Source organism: Artibeus jamaicensis, unplaced genomic scaffold, assembly GCF_021234435.1.
Source record: "Artibeus jamaicensis isolate MK-2021 breed Jamaican fruit bat unplaced genomic scaffold, CSHL_Jam_final contig_233, whole genome shotgun sequence".
Taxonomy (NCBI): Eukaryota; Metazoa; Chordata; class Mammalia; order Chiroptera; family Phyllostomidae; genus Artibeus; species Artibeus jamaicensis.
This window is the reverse complement of record NW_026521486.1, coordinates 52,592,780-52,606,553: the sequence shown is the minus strand read 5'-3', so window position 1 is coordinate 52,606,553 and position 13,774 is coordinate 52,592,780. Positions and strand designations below refer to the sequence as shown.

At 47.3% G+C, this 13,774-nt stretch overlaps 1 protein-coding gene across 1 annotated transcript; it reads left to right on the top strand.

Moving 5' to 3' along the window:
* The first annotated feature begins 3,447 nt into the window (after window positions 1–3,447).
* Window positions 3,448–5,182, top strand: GPR84 (G protein-coupled receptor 84). Its single transcript, XM_037159670.2, is given in 2 exon segments — window positions 3,448–4,598; window positions 4,601–5,182. Coding segments are annotated over 2 exon segments (1,191 nt in total). The 5' UTR covers window positions 3,448–3,850; the 3' UTR covers window positions 5,044–5,182.
* Window positions 5,183–13,774: the final 8,592 nt, after the last annotated feature.

Genomic DNA, 13,774 nt, shown 5'->3' with positions numbered 1-13,774 from the left:
AAGTCTGGGTTCAGAAATGAAACCCAACAAGGAGTTTGGGGTTTATTTGTTTTTGTGTTCAGGTCTTTCTAGCTAAAAACAAACCAAAAAAATGGATATCCAGATTCTGGCCCTATAGGAGAGTGAGTGGAGAAAAGCAGGGGCTGGGTCACATGTGGGGAGAGAGGGGCTAGAAGAAATTGAGGCTAGAAGTGCTAGGGATACTAGCATGCTGCACAATCACCTCAAACCTAATCTAAAACTCAGTTCATGATTTACCCCTTCCCTAAAACTGTTGTGCTCTCCACATTCTCTATCTTGGTTTTTAAAGCTCTCTCTTGCCCTGGCTGGTGTGGCCCAGTGGATTGAGTGCCAGTCTGGGAACTGAAAGGTTGCCCGTTTGATTCCCAGTCAGGGCACATGCCTGGGTGGGAGGCGTGAGAGAGGAACCAATGGATGCAGCTCTCACACATTGTTGTTTCTCTCCTTCTCTGTCTCCCTCCTTCCCCTTTCTCTAAAAATAAATAAAACCTTTAAATACAAAAAAATTAAAAAATAAATATTTATTTATTGACTCCAGAGAGAGAGAAACATCAATATGAGAGAAACATCTATCATTTGCCTCTCATTTGTGCTCTGACCCAACCCACAACTTAGGGATGTACCCTGACAGGGAATTGAACCTGCAGCCTTTCAATTTACTGTACTTAGCTCCAATCAACTGAGCCATACTGACCAGGGCTCCCTATCTTATTAAGAGCACTACCATCCACCTGTAAAAATGGGGTTCATCCTACTCTTCCCTCTTTCTAACCCTTCATCTGCAGAGACACTACTAAGTCCTGTTTGACTTCTTAGCAACCTATAGAGTCTGATTACTGTTCTCTATTCCCACAACCACTGCCCTAACTAGGACTGGCTACATAATTTGTGGGTCCAGTGCAAAATAAAAAACTAGGGCCCTTTGTTCAAAAAAGATCTCAATTGATTCCCAATCAGGGCACATGCCTGGTTTGCAGACCAGGTCCCCAGTAGGGGACACATGAGAGCCAACCACACATTGATGTTTCTCCCCCACTCTTTCTTTTTCCCTTCCCCTCTCTCTAAAAATAAATTTTTTAATGTTAAAAAAAAAAAAAAAAAGACCTCAAGCCCTAGCTGGTGTGGGTCAGTTGGTTGGAACGTCATCCTGTAAACCTTAAGGTCGTGGGTTGGATTCCAGGTCAGGGCACAATCCTAGGTTGTGGGTTCACTCCTCTGTTGGGATACATTCAGGAGACAACCAATTAATGTTTCTTACATTGATGTTTCTCTCTCTGTGTCTCTCTTCCTCTATCTGGTATCAATGGATATATCCTCAGATGAGAATTTATTAAAAAATCTCAAGATAGTGACTACAGAACAGTAAACCAACCAGTGGATCCTTGGCCCTATGCCATGACACAGGTAGCATGCCCATGGAGCTGACCCTGACCATAACTCAGGCCCTACTTCTCCTTTGTCTGAATGGGTTCCTCCTTACTGCTCTCTCTCACTTCTGGCCTGCATGCTTTCACTCCCAACAGCTTTCTGAGTGCTAATCTCCCCCTCGTCTTGAGATAAAACCCCAGCTCAACATGATATACAAAGCCTTCCTTGATCTCAGCCTTGCTCACTTCTCCAGGATCTTCTCTGTTCTTTCCTACTTTACACTCTTTCTTCACCTCTTCCTAAACCTCTGTGAACTCTATGCATCCTGTGCCCTTTGTCTAGAATGTCCTACTTATATTCCCCAAAATACTCTGTTAATCATTCAAAATCTAGCACAGATATCTCTGTGGACCCTTTCTTGACCTCCTCCTTAACAGCTAGGTCCTCTCCTCTAAGTTCCTGGTACACTTTATAGCAAGAGTTGCCAACTTTTTCTTAAAGGGTCAAATAGTAAATATTTTAGGTTGTGCTGGCCAAGAGGCAAAATTGAAGATATTATGTAGGTACTTATATAACCATTCAAATGTGACCATTTTAAAATGGAAAAAACGTTGACTCACTGCCCACACAAAAACAAATGACAGGCCAGATTTGGCCCATAGGCCAAAGTTTGCTGACCCCTGCTTTAGAGAATAAATTAAGCATTTATACACTTATGCATCTGTCTCCTCCACTAGACTATGCACAAGCTTATGTACCAAAATTTTTTGTATCCTGTGTCTAGTTCAGAATCTGGTGAATAGTAGGCACTAATATGCTATTTTTTTAAAGATTTTATTTATTTATTTATTTATTTATTTATTTATTTATTTATTTATTTTTAAGAGAGGGGATGGGAAGGAGAAAGAAAGAGAGAAATATGAATGTCTGGTTGCCTTTCCCATGCTCCCTACTGGAGACCAGGCCCGCAACCCAGGCATGTGCTGACTGGGAATCAAACCAGTGACCTTTCAGTTCTCAAGGTGGCACTCAGTCCACTGAACCACACTAGCCAGTGCTCAATATGCATTTATTGAGTGAATGGATGAGTGCTTGAACTGAGCCCTGTGGGGAATGAAGCCAGAATCCTGACTGTTTCATTTCTCACCTTACTTCATCTGGCTCCTTTTCTCAGATGTGCTAGGATATCACATAGGACCCTCTGACTTGAACTATCTCCATGTTCTGGACAGAGGGAAGCAGCGCTCCCCCAAAACAGAGCCAAAGCTTCTGGGGTATCTAAAGTTGCTCCTGCAACTTGATCTTGTCCTTTGGCCCCTTGATAAGTGGCCTAGATATCCAGATGCTCTTTCTCCATGCTTCAACGATTTTGGACAGTGATCTTACAAGTGTTCTGCTATGCAAAGACAGGAAGAAAACAGAGCTTGGGTATCAGAAAGAAGAAAGGGAGAAATGAGATGGCTTTGGTGTAAGTAGCAGAATTTCAACAGAGACGCCCAGATTTCACTAACCAAAGCAGACTAACCAAAGCAGAACAAGTAGGACCGGAGGTGGTGAAAGAAGTGGCTGAGGTTGAGTAACTGGGGAGTTTCTTATTCTTTCAGTCTAGCATAATAAGGGACATGAAAGCAGGGTACCCCCTATTTGAAGCCTGACTGCCCACTAGAAAGGACTGCCCTTTCAGTGAGTTTGATTTCTTCTTCCACTGGAGGAAGAACTTAAGGCTGGGAGATTTAGGTTAGTAATATTGTGGTGGGTATACTTTTCTTTCTCTGTTTCTTCATCTTGCAGGTGGTAAAAACAGGAAAAAAATGAGGTCAACCTGTGTGTGTAGTGAAAAAGAGCAGAAGGGACTAAAGCAGCATCCTGGATACAGAAAGGGGACTCCTGGCTGGTCTTAGGAGGGGGGAAAGAATTTTTAAAGTTTAAGGGCACTGGGGTTACTGAGAGTACCTGGATGGGTGTTGAATGAAGCCTGGAGTTTGGAGTAGACAGAGATTACAAGATATTTATTTTTTTAATTATATATTTATTTATCTTTAGAGGGGAAGGGAAGGAGAGAGGGAGAGAGAAACATCAATACATGGTTGCCTCTCATGCATCCCCTGCTGGGAACTGGTCTGCAACCCAGGTATGTGCCCTGACAGGGAATTGAACCACGATCCTTTTTTTCGCAGGCCCGCACTCTATCCACTGAGCTACACCAGCCAGGGCAAAAATGACAAGATAGTTAGGTAAGAATTTCGGAAAATCTTTGAGAATGGAAAAGGTCTAAGAGAGTCTAAGAAGAAAGTTAGAATTGGGAATTGGGGTAAAGAGGCTTGGGAATGACTGGAAGCTCTTCTGAGCTCTCAGAGCAGTTCATATACCCAGGGGCCCAGAATTGTTCAAGAGATTTAAATTCAAAGTCAAGTTCTGACTTCCTCTTCCTCTTCCACCTGCCCCCACCTCAGCCTCTATCATGTGGAACACCTCTGATGCCAACGTTTCCTGCTACCATAAGTCTGTGCTGGGCTATCTTTATGTGGCAGTTACCTGGGGGGTTGTGGTAGCTGTATCAGGCACTGTGGGCAACATGCTCACCCCGCTGGCCTTGGTCATTCAGCCCAAGCTCTATACCCGCTTCAACCTGCTCATCGACAACCTCATAGTAGCTGATCTGCTCTACTGCACCCTTCTCCAGCCTTTCTCTGTGGATACCTACCTCCACCTGCACTGGAGAACTGGTGCCACCTTCTACAGAGTTTTTGGGCTCCTCCTCTTTGTGTCTAATTCCATCTCCATCCTCACCCTCTGCCTCATTGTTGTGGGATGCTACCTCCTCATTGCCCACCCGAAGCTCTTTCCCCAAGCGTTCAGTGCCAAGGGGATAGTGTTGGTACTGGTGAGCACCTGGGTGGTAGGTGTAGCCAGCTTTGCCCCTCTCTTGCCTGTCTATATCTTGGTGCCCATAGTCTGTACCTGCAGCTTTGACTGCATCCAAGGCCAACCCTACTCCACCATTCTCATGGGGATCTACTTTGTGTTTGGGCTCAGCAGTGTCAGCATCCTCTATTGCCTCATCCACTGCCAGGTGAAGCGAGCAGCACAGGCACTGGATCAGTACAAGCTGCACCAGGCAAGTGTCCACTTCAGCCACATGGCTGGGACAGATGAAGTCATGCCCGGTCATTTCCAGGAGCTGGACAGTGGTATGGCATCAGGGGGCCCAGTGAGGGGATTTCATCTGAGCCAGCCCAGACTCTGGAAGTAGATTCACCAGAAGTGGGGGACCAGAGCAATAGCAAAGTAGCTAAGCAGGTGACAGAGAAAAGCCTTCCACAGGCACCTGCCAAGGCCAAGCCAACTAAAGGAACCCCCAAAATTCAGGACTCTCCATCAGAGTTTAGGAAGGTGACTCGTATGTGTTCTGTGGTGTTCCTTTGCTTTGCCCTGAGCTACATCCCTTTCTTGCTGCTCAATATCCTGGATGCCAGGGTCCAGGCTCCTTGGGTTGTCCACATGCTTGCTGCCAACCTCACCTGGCTCAATGGTTGCATCAACCCTGTGCTCTGTGCAGCCATGAATCGCCAGTTCCGCCAAGCTTATGGCTCACTCCTACAACAAGGGCCCCAGAGTTTCCGTAGGCTCCAGAGTTTCCATAGGTTCCATTAGAGCTGTGTTTCAGTCACCAGAATCTGGGACTGTTCCATCCAGAGCTAGAGTGGTCAACTGGTATGAAAGTAAGATGTGTAAGCATTTTCATAGACAACCTCCCCCTAAATCCCAAACCAGGCCTCTCCCTTGCTGAATGTTTCAGCCCTAGGCTCCTCAAGATGTATTATTAATTATCAATAAAGGAATTCCATCCTTATAATGCTCAGGTGTCATCTTTGGGGTAGAAGGAAATAGGCCAGTGTTGGTTTGCAGCTGGAACTTAATAGTGGAGGGCTTGGGGAATCCAGGTCAGAGCAGGAGCAGGAAGCAGTGGTCCTGGGGTATAGTCTTCAGCTGAGGGGTTTCCAGATATAAAACATGTGAATTTGCTCAAGAAGATTAGGCTTCCTTTCTAATATCCCAGAAATGGCCCCTACCTCCTACTATTGCTGTCAGGATCCCCCAGTCCCTACAAACAGATGTTCTTCAGCGCAAAACAAAAATTTAATCCAGCTTTTAAAAAAGATTTTATTTATTTTAGAGATAGGGAAAGGGAGGGAGAGAGGGAGAGAAACATCAATGTGTGGTTGCCTCTCACATGCCCCGTACTAGGGACCTGACCTGATCTACAACCCAGGCATGTACCCTGAGTAGGAATCGAGCTAGTGATCCTTTGGTTCACAGGCTGGCGCTCAATCCACTGAGCTACATCAGCCAGGGCAATCCAGCTTTAAAATATATATATATTGATTGACTTTAGAGACAGAAAAGAGAGAGGACATCTTCCTTTAGGAAAGGAAAGAGAGAAACATAAATTTGTTGTTCCACTTATTTATATATTTATTGGTTGATTCTTGTATGTGCCCTGATCGGGCATCAAACCCCACAACCTTGGAGCATCAGGACAATGCTCTAACAAACTGAGCCACCTGGCAAGGACTTAATCCAGCTTTGATAACCATTTCAGTGAGCATAGCCCCCTGGCCTTTGCCTTATCCAAAGAGAATGGCCATAAGAGAAGACTCTTGCTCTGTGGAAATGGTACTAAGCTTAGCTGAGGCAATAACAGATAGGTAGTTGCCTTGGTAGGATCACACTGGTTGGAGCTAATTCACCTTGCCCTTCACATTTCCCCAAGACTTGCTCTTACCATCCTGGGTTATAAAAGCAGAACAGAGACTCTAGTTAAGAGGGCTCAGGGGCTAGGTTGAGGGGAGGTCACACTATTTTTTTCTCCAGACTGACCAACATCTGGTCATCGTAAATGCATGCACACACACACACGAATTTACAGCACCTGTGACCACCAGGTGACGCTGGTTCTCTGTATTTCCTTTCCCTGATGAGGACAGTAGATGTCACAGGGACTGAGAGTTCAGAGATACCCTCTCCCCTCCCACCAGCAGAGGTGGAAAACTATATCTGCACCCCTCCCTTTTCCTCAAACTTAAGAAGAAAAGTGAAGAATTATACTTGAACAATAAATGTATATTTATTATTCATGAGATATGTATTGTCTGCATGGTTAAGGTGGTGGAGCAGGGTGGGCATTAGGCTGACACTGGGGATGGAATGTGAATTATGACAGTGAAACTGCTCTGGCTGCATGCTGTTCCCTCCCTGCCTCCACAGTTTGAAAGAACAAAGTAATGTCCAGAGAGAATTCAGACAAGGGAAAAAAGAACAACAGTGAAGTGGGCAGATCTATACTCTCACATTTAACTTAACTTCCAGGGCCCAGATATCCTGCCTCCTAATCTAGAACATGTGCTTCTGAAGTGTCCTCTTCCACAAAAATCACAACAGCCTAAACTGAGTCAAGTTCAGTCTGCTGAGGCAGGGGCCCAGATGGGTGGGATGAACAATAAAAGACCAAAAAGGACATGTACCTGGGAGTGTAGAGACCAGGGTTCCAGTCAAGGTTCTCTGATAACTATTTCTGTGAACCAGAGCAGGACCCTTGACTCTTCAGGGCCTCAGACTTTATTTTCTGTAAAAAGGTGAGAATGAGGTGCACACTCATGTGCCCCAGGACTGTGTTAAAGCCTATAAATATCATATATTATTTTGTGTAATCTCTACAAAATTTACCATAAGTATTATTATAATATCTTGCTTACAAATGAAAAAAAAGTGAAGTACAATTTGGGTTAAACAATTTGTCCAAGAGAAAGAGCTAGTAAGTGATATGACCATGATTTGAAGGCAGAGAGTCTGAGTGTAGTACCAACTGCTACAGAACAGCAATCTTTTTAAAACTGGAATCAAGAGACCAGCTGAACCCTAAATCCTGCTCAGACATTCTAAGATTCTGAAAGTTGACAATTCTCTGAAGGATTGTAAAGGTGTCGTTTTCATATTCCTTAAAAGTAATTCAAAAGTTTTAGCAAGTAGAAATGAGTAACAATGGGGATTGAGGTTAGACATCAGGAAGGACTTCCCAATTATCAATCACTGAGGGGGATGACTCAAAGGGACACAAGAAGAAACCCCTGGAGTCTGAGTCCTGAGAGGACAGATCTTAGCAAGAAAGTAGCCCAGTCCTCTCTCACCCTCCACAGCTAATACATTCACACACACACCCCCCCCGCCCCTAATTTCGTTTAGGGTTGAGTCAGGGAAGAGAGGTAGGAGATTCTCTCTCAGGCTTTCTCACTCGTGCGGGTGTGAATGGCTCGTGTGTCCACGCATGAAGTCTCTCATGAAGCGGAGCCCACGCGTGTCTCTAGGGAGTATGTGCATTTGGGGACCTTCCTGAATGTGAGTCAGTGTTCGTCTCCTTGTTGCTTTATCTGTGTTAGTCTACCGTCTCAGCCCGAGCTCTATAGCTGAATTTCTGACGCTATTTCTCAAGGCTTGTCTTTGTCTTTCTTCATCTGTCCGTCTGTCCTGTAGGCTGTCTTCATCTCTTGTACCTCTGTTACCATCTTTTTTCTCAAGAGCTCTTTCTCTCCCTCCTCCCGCTCCACTCTCCTCGCGCCCTTCCCCTGTTGCCCACCCCCGCGGCTCTCGCTGGCTCGCCTGCTCGCTCGCTCTCTCGCTCTCGCTCTCGCTCTCGCGCTCTCTCTCTCTCTCTCTCTCTCTCTCTCTCTCTCTCTCTCGCTGTCTCCAATGGGCAGATTTATGACCAACCCAGGGCTTTTCATTGGCCAAGCACTGACAGGATTTGATTTAACGCCGCTTCCCATAGGCTGAGCTTGACAGCCCGATTTACGAGTCACTCTACCATTGGCCAAACTACCTTGGGCTTGATTTATGGCTCAGTGCCTGTGGGGAAGGGGGGGCGCAGCTGCGGAGAGGGGATGCCCCTCCCCTTGCCACCGTTTCCGTCTCCCTCTCCCCAGCTTTTTCTCCTCTTTCTCTCCCTCCCCTCAGGGAACCGCATTCCCTCTACCTGTTCCTCAAGTCCCTCCTCCCTTCTCTTTCACCCGGCGGAAGGGGAATATGGGGTGTGCTGGTGGTGGGAACTGAAGCGCAGGATGGGGTTTGAAGGGGTAAAAGTGGGCGGAGGCATCTGAGGGGTGGGAGATGGGGGTAGAGCGGGGACAGAAGAGATGATTGAAGAGGGAAAGTGGATATTGAACTGAAGAGCTAAGGGGAAACTGAGGAAGCCAAAGGGGTGACAGAAAAAAAAGGAAGGCTGAGGAGAAAAGACTGAGGGTGTGAAAACGGAGGCGATCTGAGAAGGAGATGGAAAAGAAAGGGTTCATTGAAGGACGCAAATGGGCTGAAGCGGGGAGATCCGGAAACTGAGAGAGACTTCTTTTCAAACATCACTATCCAGATTTGAATTAAGAGGGGAAATTTGCTCTTCAGACAATGGCTTTGAAAAGGGCGAGGCTGAGAGGAGAAAGGCTAAATGAGAGGTGTGAGAGGGGCAGGAAAAGAGAACTAGAAGGTAATATCGAAGAAAAGAGGAAGGGAGAAGGAAGGAGAATTAATGGAGAAGAAAGAACTAAGGTTGGATTTTTGTTTGTTTGTGGGGGGGCGTGTAGTGACAAAAGCCTAACTCCCAGAGGCACTATTGAGAGAAACAACTACTCCTCTCAATGAAGACTCATAGGCGCTGGTTAGAGAACAAGTTAGGTGCTTCCCTCAGGAGATGTTCTGCGACCTCAAGGTTACAGTAGGCTCCCCTCTCACTACACGTCACTCCTTTCCCTTGCACAATCTCTAATCAGGGCTGGCCTTCATGAATTAGGAATATCCATGCTTCTTTGAGAGTGAGGTTTGGAAAGTGATAAATAAGGGGTGAGGGTGCAGCTGGGGGGGGGCTTCTATTTTTAGCGTGGCCACTTTACAAAGGCCCCCAACCCACCATTTCCCTCTTATCCTAAGCCAGAGAAGGGAGCACTAAGGGAAGTAGAGAATGAGTTTCAAATATCAAGTAGGGAGTTGACTCTCCTGGAGAAACCCTCAGAGGACGACTACAGATTTCTGCAGCAGACAGGGTTGAAGGCAGATGTGAAGAGGAACTTTCCAACCATCCTGGCATTCACATAGCCCCAGGAGTGCAGTTACAGCATTTCTGCAGAAAAGAGGGAGAAATAGGGAGAAGACAGTTTTGCCTTTGCTGCCCTAAGCTCAGTTGGTGAAAAATAGGGAAATTGTCAGGAAATCCAGAGGCAGGTTTCTTTGGCATGTCACCTCCCTCACAGGGAGAGGAAGATTTGAAATCCTCCACTAGCCGCCCCCCACCACCACTACCACCACAGTCTGGGTACCTGGGAAAGGAGGCTAGGAATGTGGGGCATCTCCCAGGAGTCTCAGCCCCCAACCTATCCACCCCCACTGCTGGCTGAGGTGAAAAACCCCTTGCCCCAGGCCTCCATGAAAGGAGGGATGAAAAAAAATCTGTCTGGGGATCCACATGCCTTCTTCAGCACTGTGTTTCTCCCCAGCCCACTCAGAGGGCTTGCTCTGGGCTTGGGTAGGTTGTGAACGAAAAAGGGGTCCATGATATAAAGGGGGCTCTAAAGAGAACAAAACAGAAAGAGAGCTAGGGAAGAGCTCTCCCCACCAAACACACAAGAATGGCCACAGTGCAAGTGTGGCCACACGCATCAGGCTGTGCTGCTTGGAGTGCGAGAAGGGAGGAAGAGAAGGGTCTAGACTGGCCCTTTAAGAGCCACTTAGGGTCAGAAAGCTTGGGCTACAGAAAGGGGAAGGAGCTGATGTCAGAAGACGGATGGGCAGCAAGATGGGGATTGATGCTAATGGGGGAGTTAAAGCTAAGTACCCAGACACTCAGAGGGCAGAACTGCAGATCTGTCTTCCTTATGCTCACCGCCCCCTCCCCAAACCAAGGCTGTAAATCTGCCTTCTCAACTGGAGGAAGGGGGAGTGAGGAAAAAATGAGATGCTTTCTTTTCCCTTTTCTTATTTTTTTCTTTACCCTGTGCTACCCCTCCCCCCAATTCTTTTGTCCTCTCTCAATCTCTTCCTCCCAATCCATAACCCCTTCCCACTTAAAATTTCCAAATTTTGGCTTTCCATCAGGAACTGAAGGAATGGTGTCAGCTTGTAAAAGAGTTTGAAAGGAAACCACAAGAAGGCCTCTTACCAGACCTGGATGGGAATGGGTTGGTGGTGAGACTGGCAACCTTGAAGCTCTCAGTTAGTTGCCTTGGTTTCCCTTCCTTCCACCCTTTTCTCAACTCGAGGTAACTCTACCAGCCTTCTCCCAGGACAGTAAGGTGAAGGCAGGAAGCAGGATATTGGATGCCAGAAGTTGAAAGGGGTGTGAGAGCTTCAGAGTTGGGTTGATGGAGGCCTCTGATACACTAAGATGTTAGAGGGGCTAGGGGACCTCCAACGACAGCTAGGGAAGTTACAGAAGCTGTTTGCTAAAAGATATATAGTCTGGTTTCTCGGAAACTCCTGGATCATACCGTTCCCTCTCTGAGCACACACCCTGCCTGCTGAGTAGAGACAATTTCAGGCCAATAGTCTGTTTACTGTAAAGGCAGGGTCCAGCTGCTCCTTATACCTCGCAGGAAGCAGTTGGAGGATCTCAGAAAAGATGGCTGCTTCAGAGGGGCTGGAGCTAGTAACCTTTGAGAAATTCCATTTCTTTATTTACTTTCAGATGAGATCCTATCTTCCATCTTACTGGACCAATAATCACCTTTATCTCTAGTGGCAATCAGGGCCTGTTCTTGAGAGAAGTTCCTCTATTTTAGAGGAAGTCCCTCTCCATCTCATCTGTTGCAGTACTAAACCTGAACTCTTCTAGTCTTGGAAACAACTGGTGCCTGATCGCTACTTGGTTTCCAAATCCTTGTCAGCATCCATAAGAGAATGAACCTAAGACATCAATCTCCTCCCAGGTTTTCCTTAAGAGGCCTAAAATCAGCTAGAGGCTATCCTCTCTCTGTTTCCTAGATATTCAGGGGCAAGGAAGAGAACAAGGTTGGAATGGGGAAAAGTGGGGGTTGTGAGCAAGAGCCATCGGAACCCAGGCTTCCAGCCTCCCAGCATCTGGCCAAACACTCCCTCCCATCCCAGAGAGGTCAGCCATTGCCCTTGCCTTGGTCTCTGGCTGCTTCTCTATCCTGGTGATAAATCCTGTCTTTGTCTCCCCTTCAACCTGGGCCCCAGGCGGCTAGGGGTAAGAGGCTGGGGGGAGGGGTCATTGAGGAGGAGGGAGAGACACAAGGAAAGTGGGAGGAGAAGATGGACAGGAGCAGCTGGTGAGCAGGCAGAGGGGGTAGGGGGGATGGGGCTCCTTGATTCTACAAAACCTGACTGCACATTCCAGCAGGTCTGCATTCCAAGTGAGAAAGCCAGAATTCCTGAGATGTGGAAATACCTTGGGAATGTCCCCTGGAGCATCAAGAATACTGGGAAATGAGGGGTTCGTGTGGGGTGCCCCAAAGAAGAGGCTCCTGAAAGAAATGAGAATATTGTGAGAATCATCCCTATGCCTATCACCAACCCCCTCACATGTGTGCAGTATGTGCATGCACATATGTAAACAGACAGACACACATGTGCACACACAAGATTTATGGTCCATCAGAACAAGAGAGCCCAGGACAGCCAGCCTGCCCCTTGACCAGCCCCTTCCCAACTGCCTTCTCTTGCTGTGATTTTCCTGTCTATCTCTCCATTCTTTTCTGTCCTCCCAGTCTTGCTGTGCTCTCTTTGTGTGGGTTCCTCTCTCTCCCAGCTTGTTATGCTGGCTTTCAGCTAACTCTTAGACTCTGCCCCTTTCTCTCTGTCACTTTTTCTCTTTCACTGTGCTTCTCTTTCCATCTTCCTGTCCCACTCCTCTCCATTCTCCTACTTCATTGGACTCTCTATCTGTCCTACCTCTGCCCTCTAAGGCCCAGCCACCCCCCCTACCTCATTGCTACACCAGAGACCTCTGTTTGGCCCAGGGGACAGTCAGGTTTCAATGAGGGATAGGAAGGAGAAAAGAGACTCTGAATGAGTCCCTGCCTTGGACAGTCTGGGATCATATTGTGTTATGATATGGGATGAAAATGGGGAGGGGAGGCTAGGTGACTGGGAGAGCTCAGCTAAGAGACAAAGGGTAAAATGGGAGGGAAGAGAAATTGATAAAGAAAAGACACTAAAGCTCTGGATGGGTAGCTCAGTTGGTTATAGCATCGACCCCATATGCCAAGGCTTTGCGTCCATCCCAGGTCAGGGCATCTAAAGAAATCAATCAATGAACTCATAAATGAGTAGGACAACAAACTGATTTTTCTCTCAAAATCAATAAAAAAAAGACACTAAAGAGAGAAGGGTATGGACTAACAGTTCCTTTTAAGTGTGTGTTTTAGGTCAGTCTGAAGAAGAGGGGCATCTGCTGAGTCATACTGAGACACAGACCCAGAGACAGGATCTGGAAACCAGCCCATGAAACAAAGATATGATGTCCACAAGGCAGGCACAGTTCTGAGCTCTCTTACTACCGGGGAAGATCTCTCAAACCTCTTTCTCCTCTGCAGTCTTGGAGTGCTAGTTCCCTCCCTACCCACCTCCTCCTCCCCAACCACCTCCTCTCTCCACCAGAGAAAATGACCTCAGCTCCAGCTGCCAACATCCTCAGCCCTGCTGATGTACTCTCCCATGGGCTAAACAGAGGCCAGTCACCTCTGCCCCACCCATTCTTTCTCCAGCCCAGGAGCCCAGGCTTACACAAGCAGACTCCCCAGGGTGGGAATGGAAGGAGGCAGGACCAATAAGGCCTTTGCAGGACACAGTGGGAAAAAAGGGGGAGGGACATGGACACCAAGGGGAGGGAGAGGAACTGGAGTGGGGCACTTGAGAAAGAGGGGCTGCAGCACTAAATCACCCTGTGGGGGGGGGTGCTCTCTCTGCCTGAACTCAGTGGGGTGGGGAAAGGATAGACATTTGGGGAGGGGGAAGAGAAGAATGGGGAATCGCCACATCTGGCAGGCAGGTGTCTGGCACTGTTTAGGCTGTAGTCAGTCACTTTCCCAGCCAAAAAGAAGGAGGCGGTGAAGGGAGGAGGGGCTTCCCAGGGTCCCCTGGGGAAGAGGAAGGGCTCACACACAGAGACCAAGGCCCAGAATTAGACAGAGACCAAAGGAGGGAAATAATCAGACTCTGCTCCCTCCCCAGTCTCTGCTGGGGATGGTTTGCTCATAGTGTTGAGTTGTTGGCCAGAATACTGGGTAGGTCAGGGCACCAGAATTTCATTCGTAGTGGGAATCAGAAGGCAGAAAAAGTTCAAACTAGGCCAGACTGAATGGGTAAGCTCAGAGAATTTCAAATT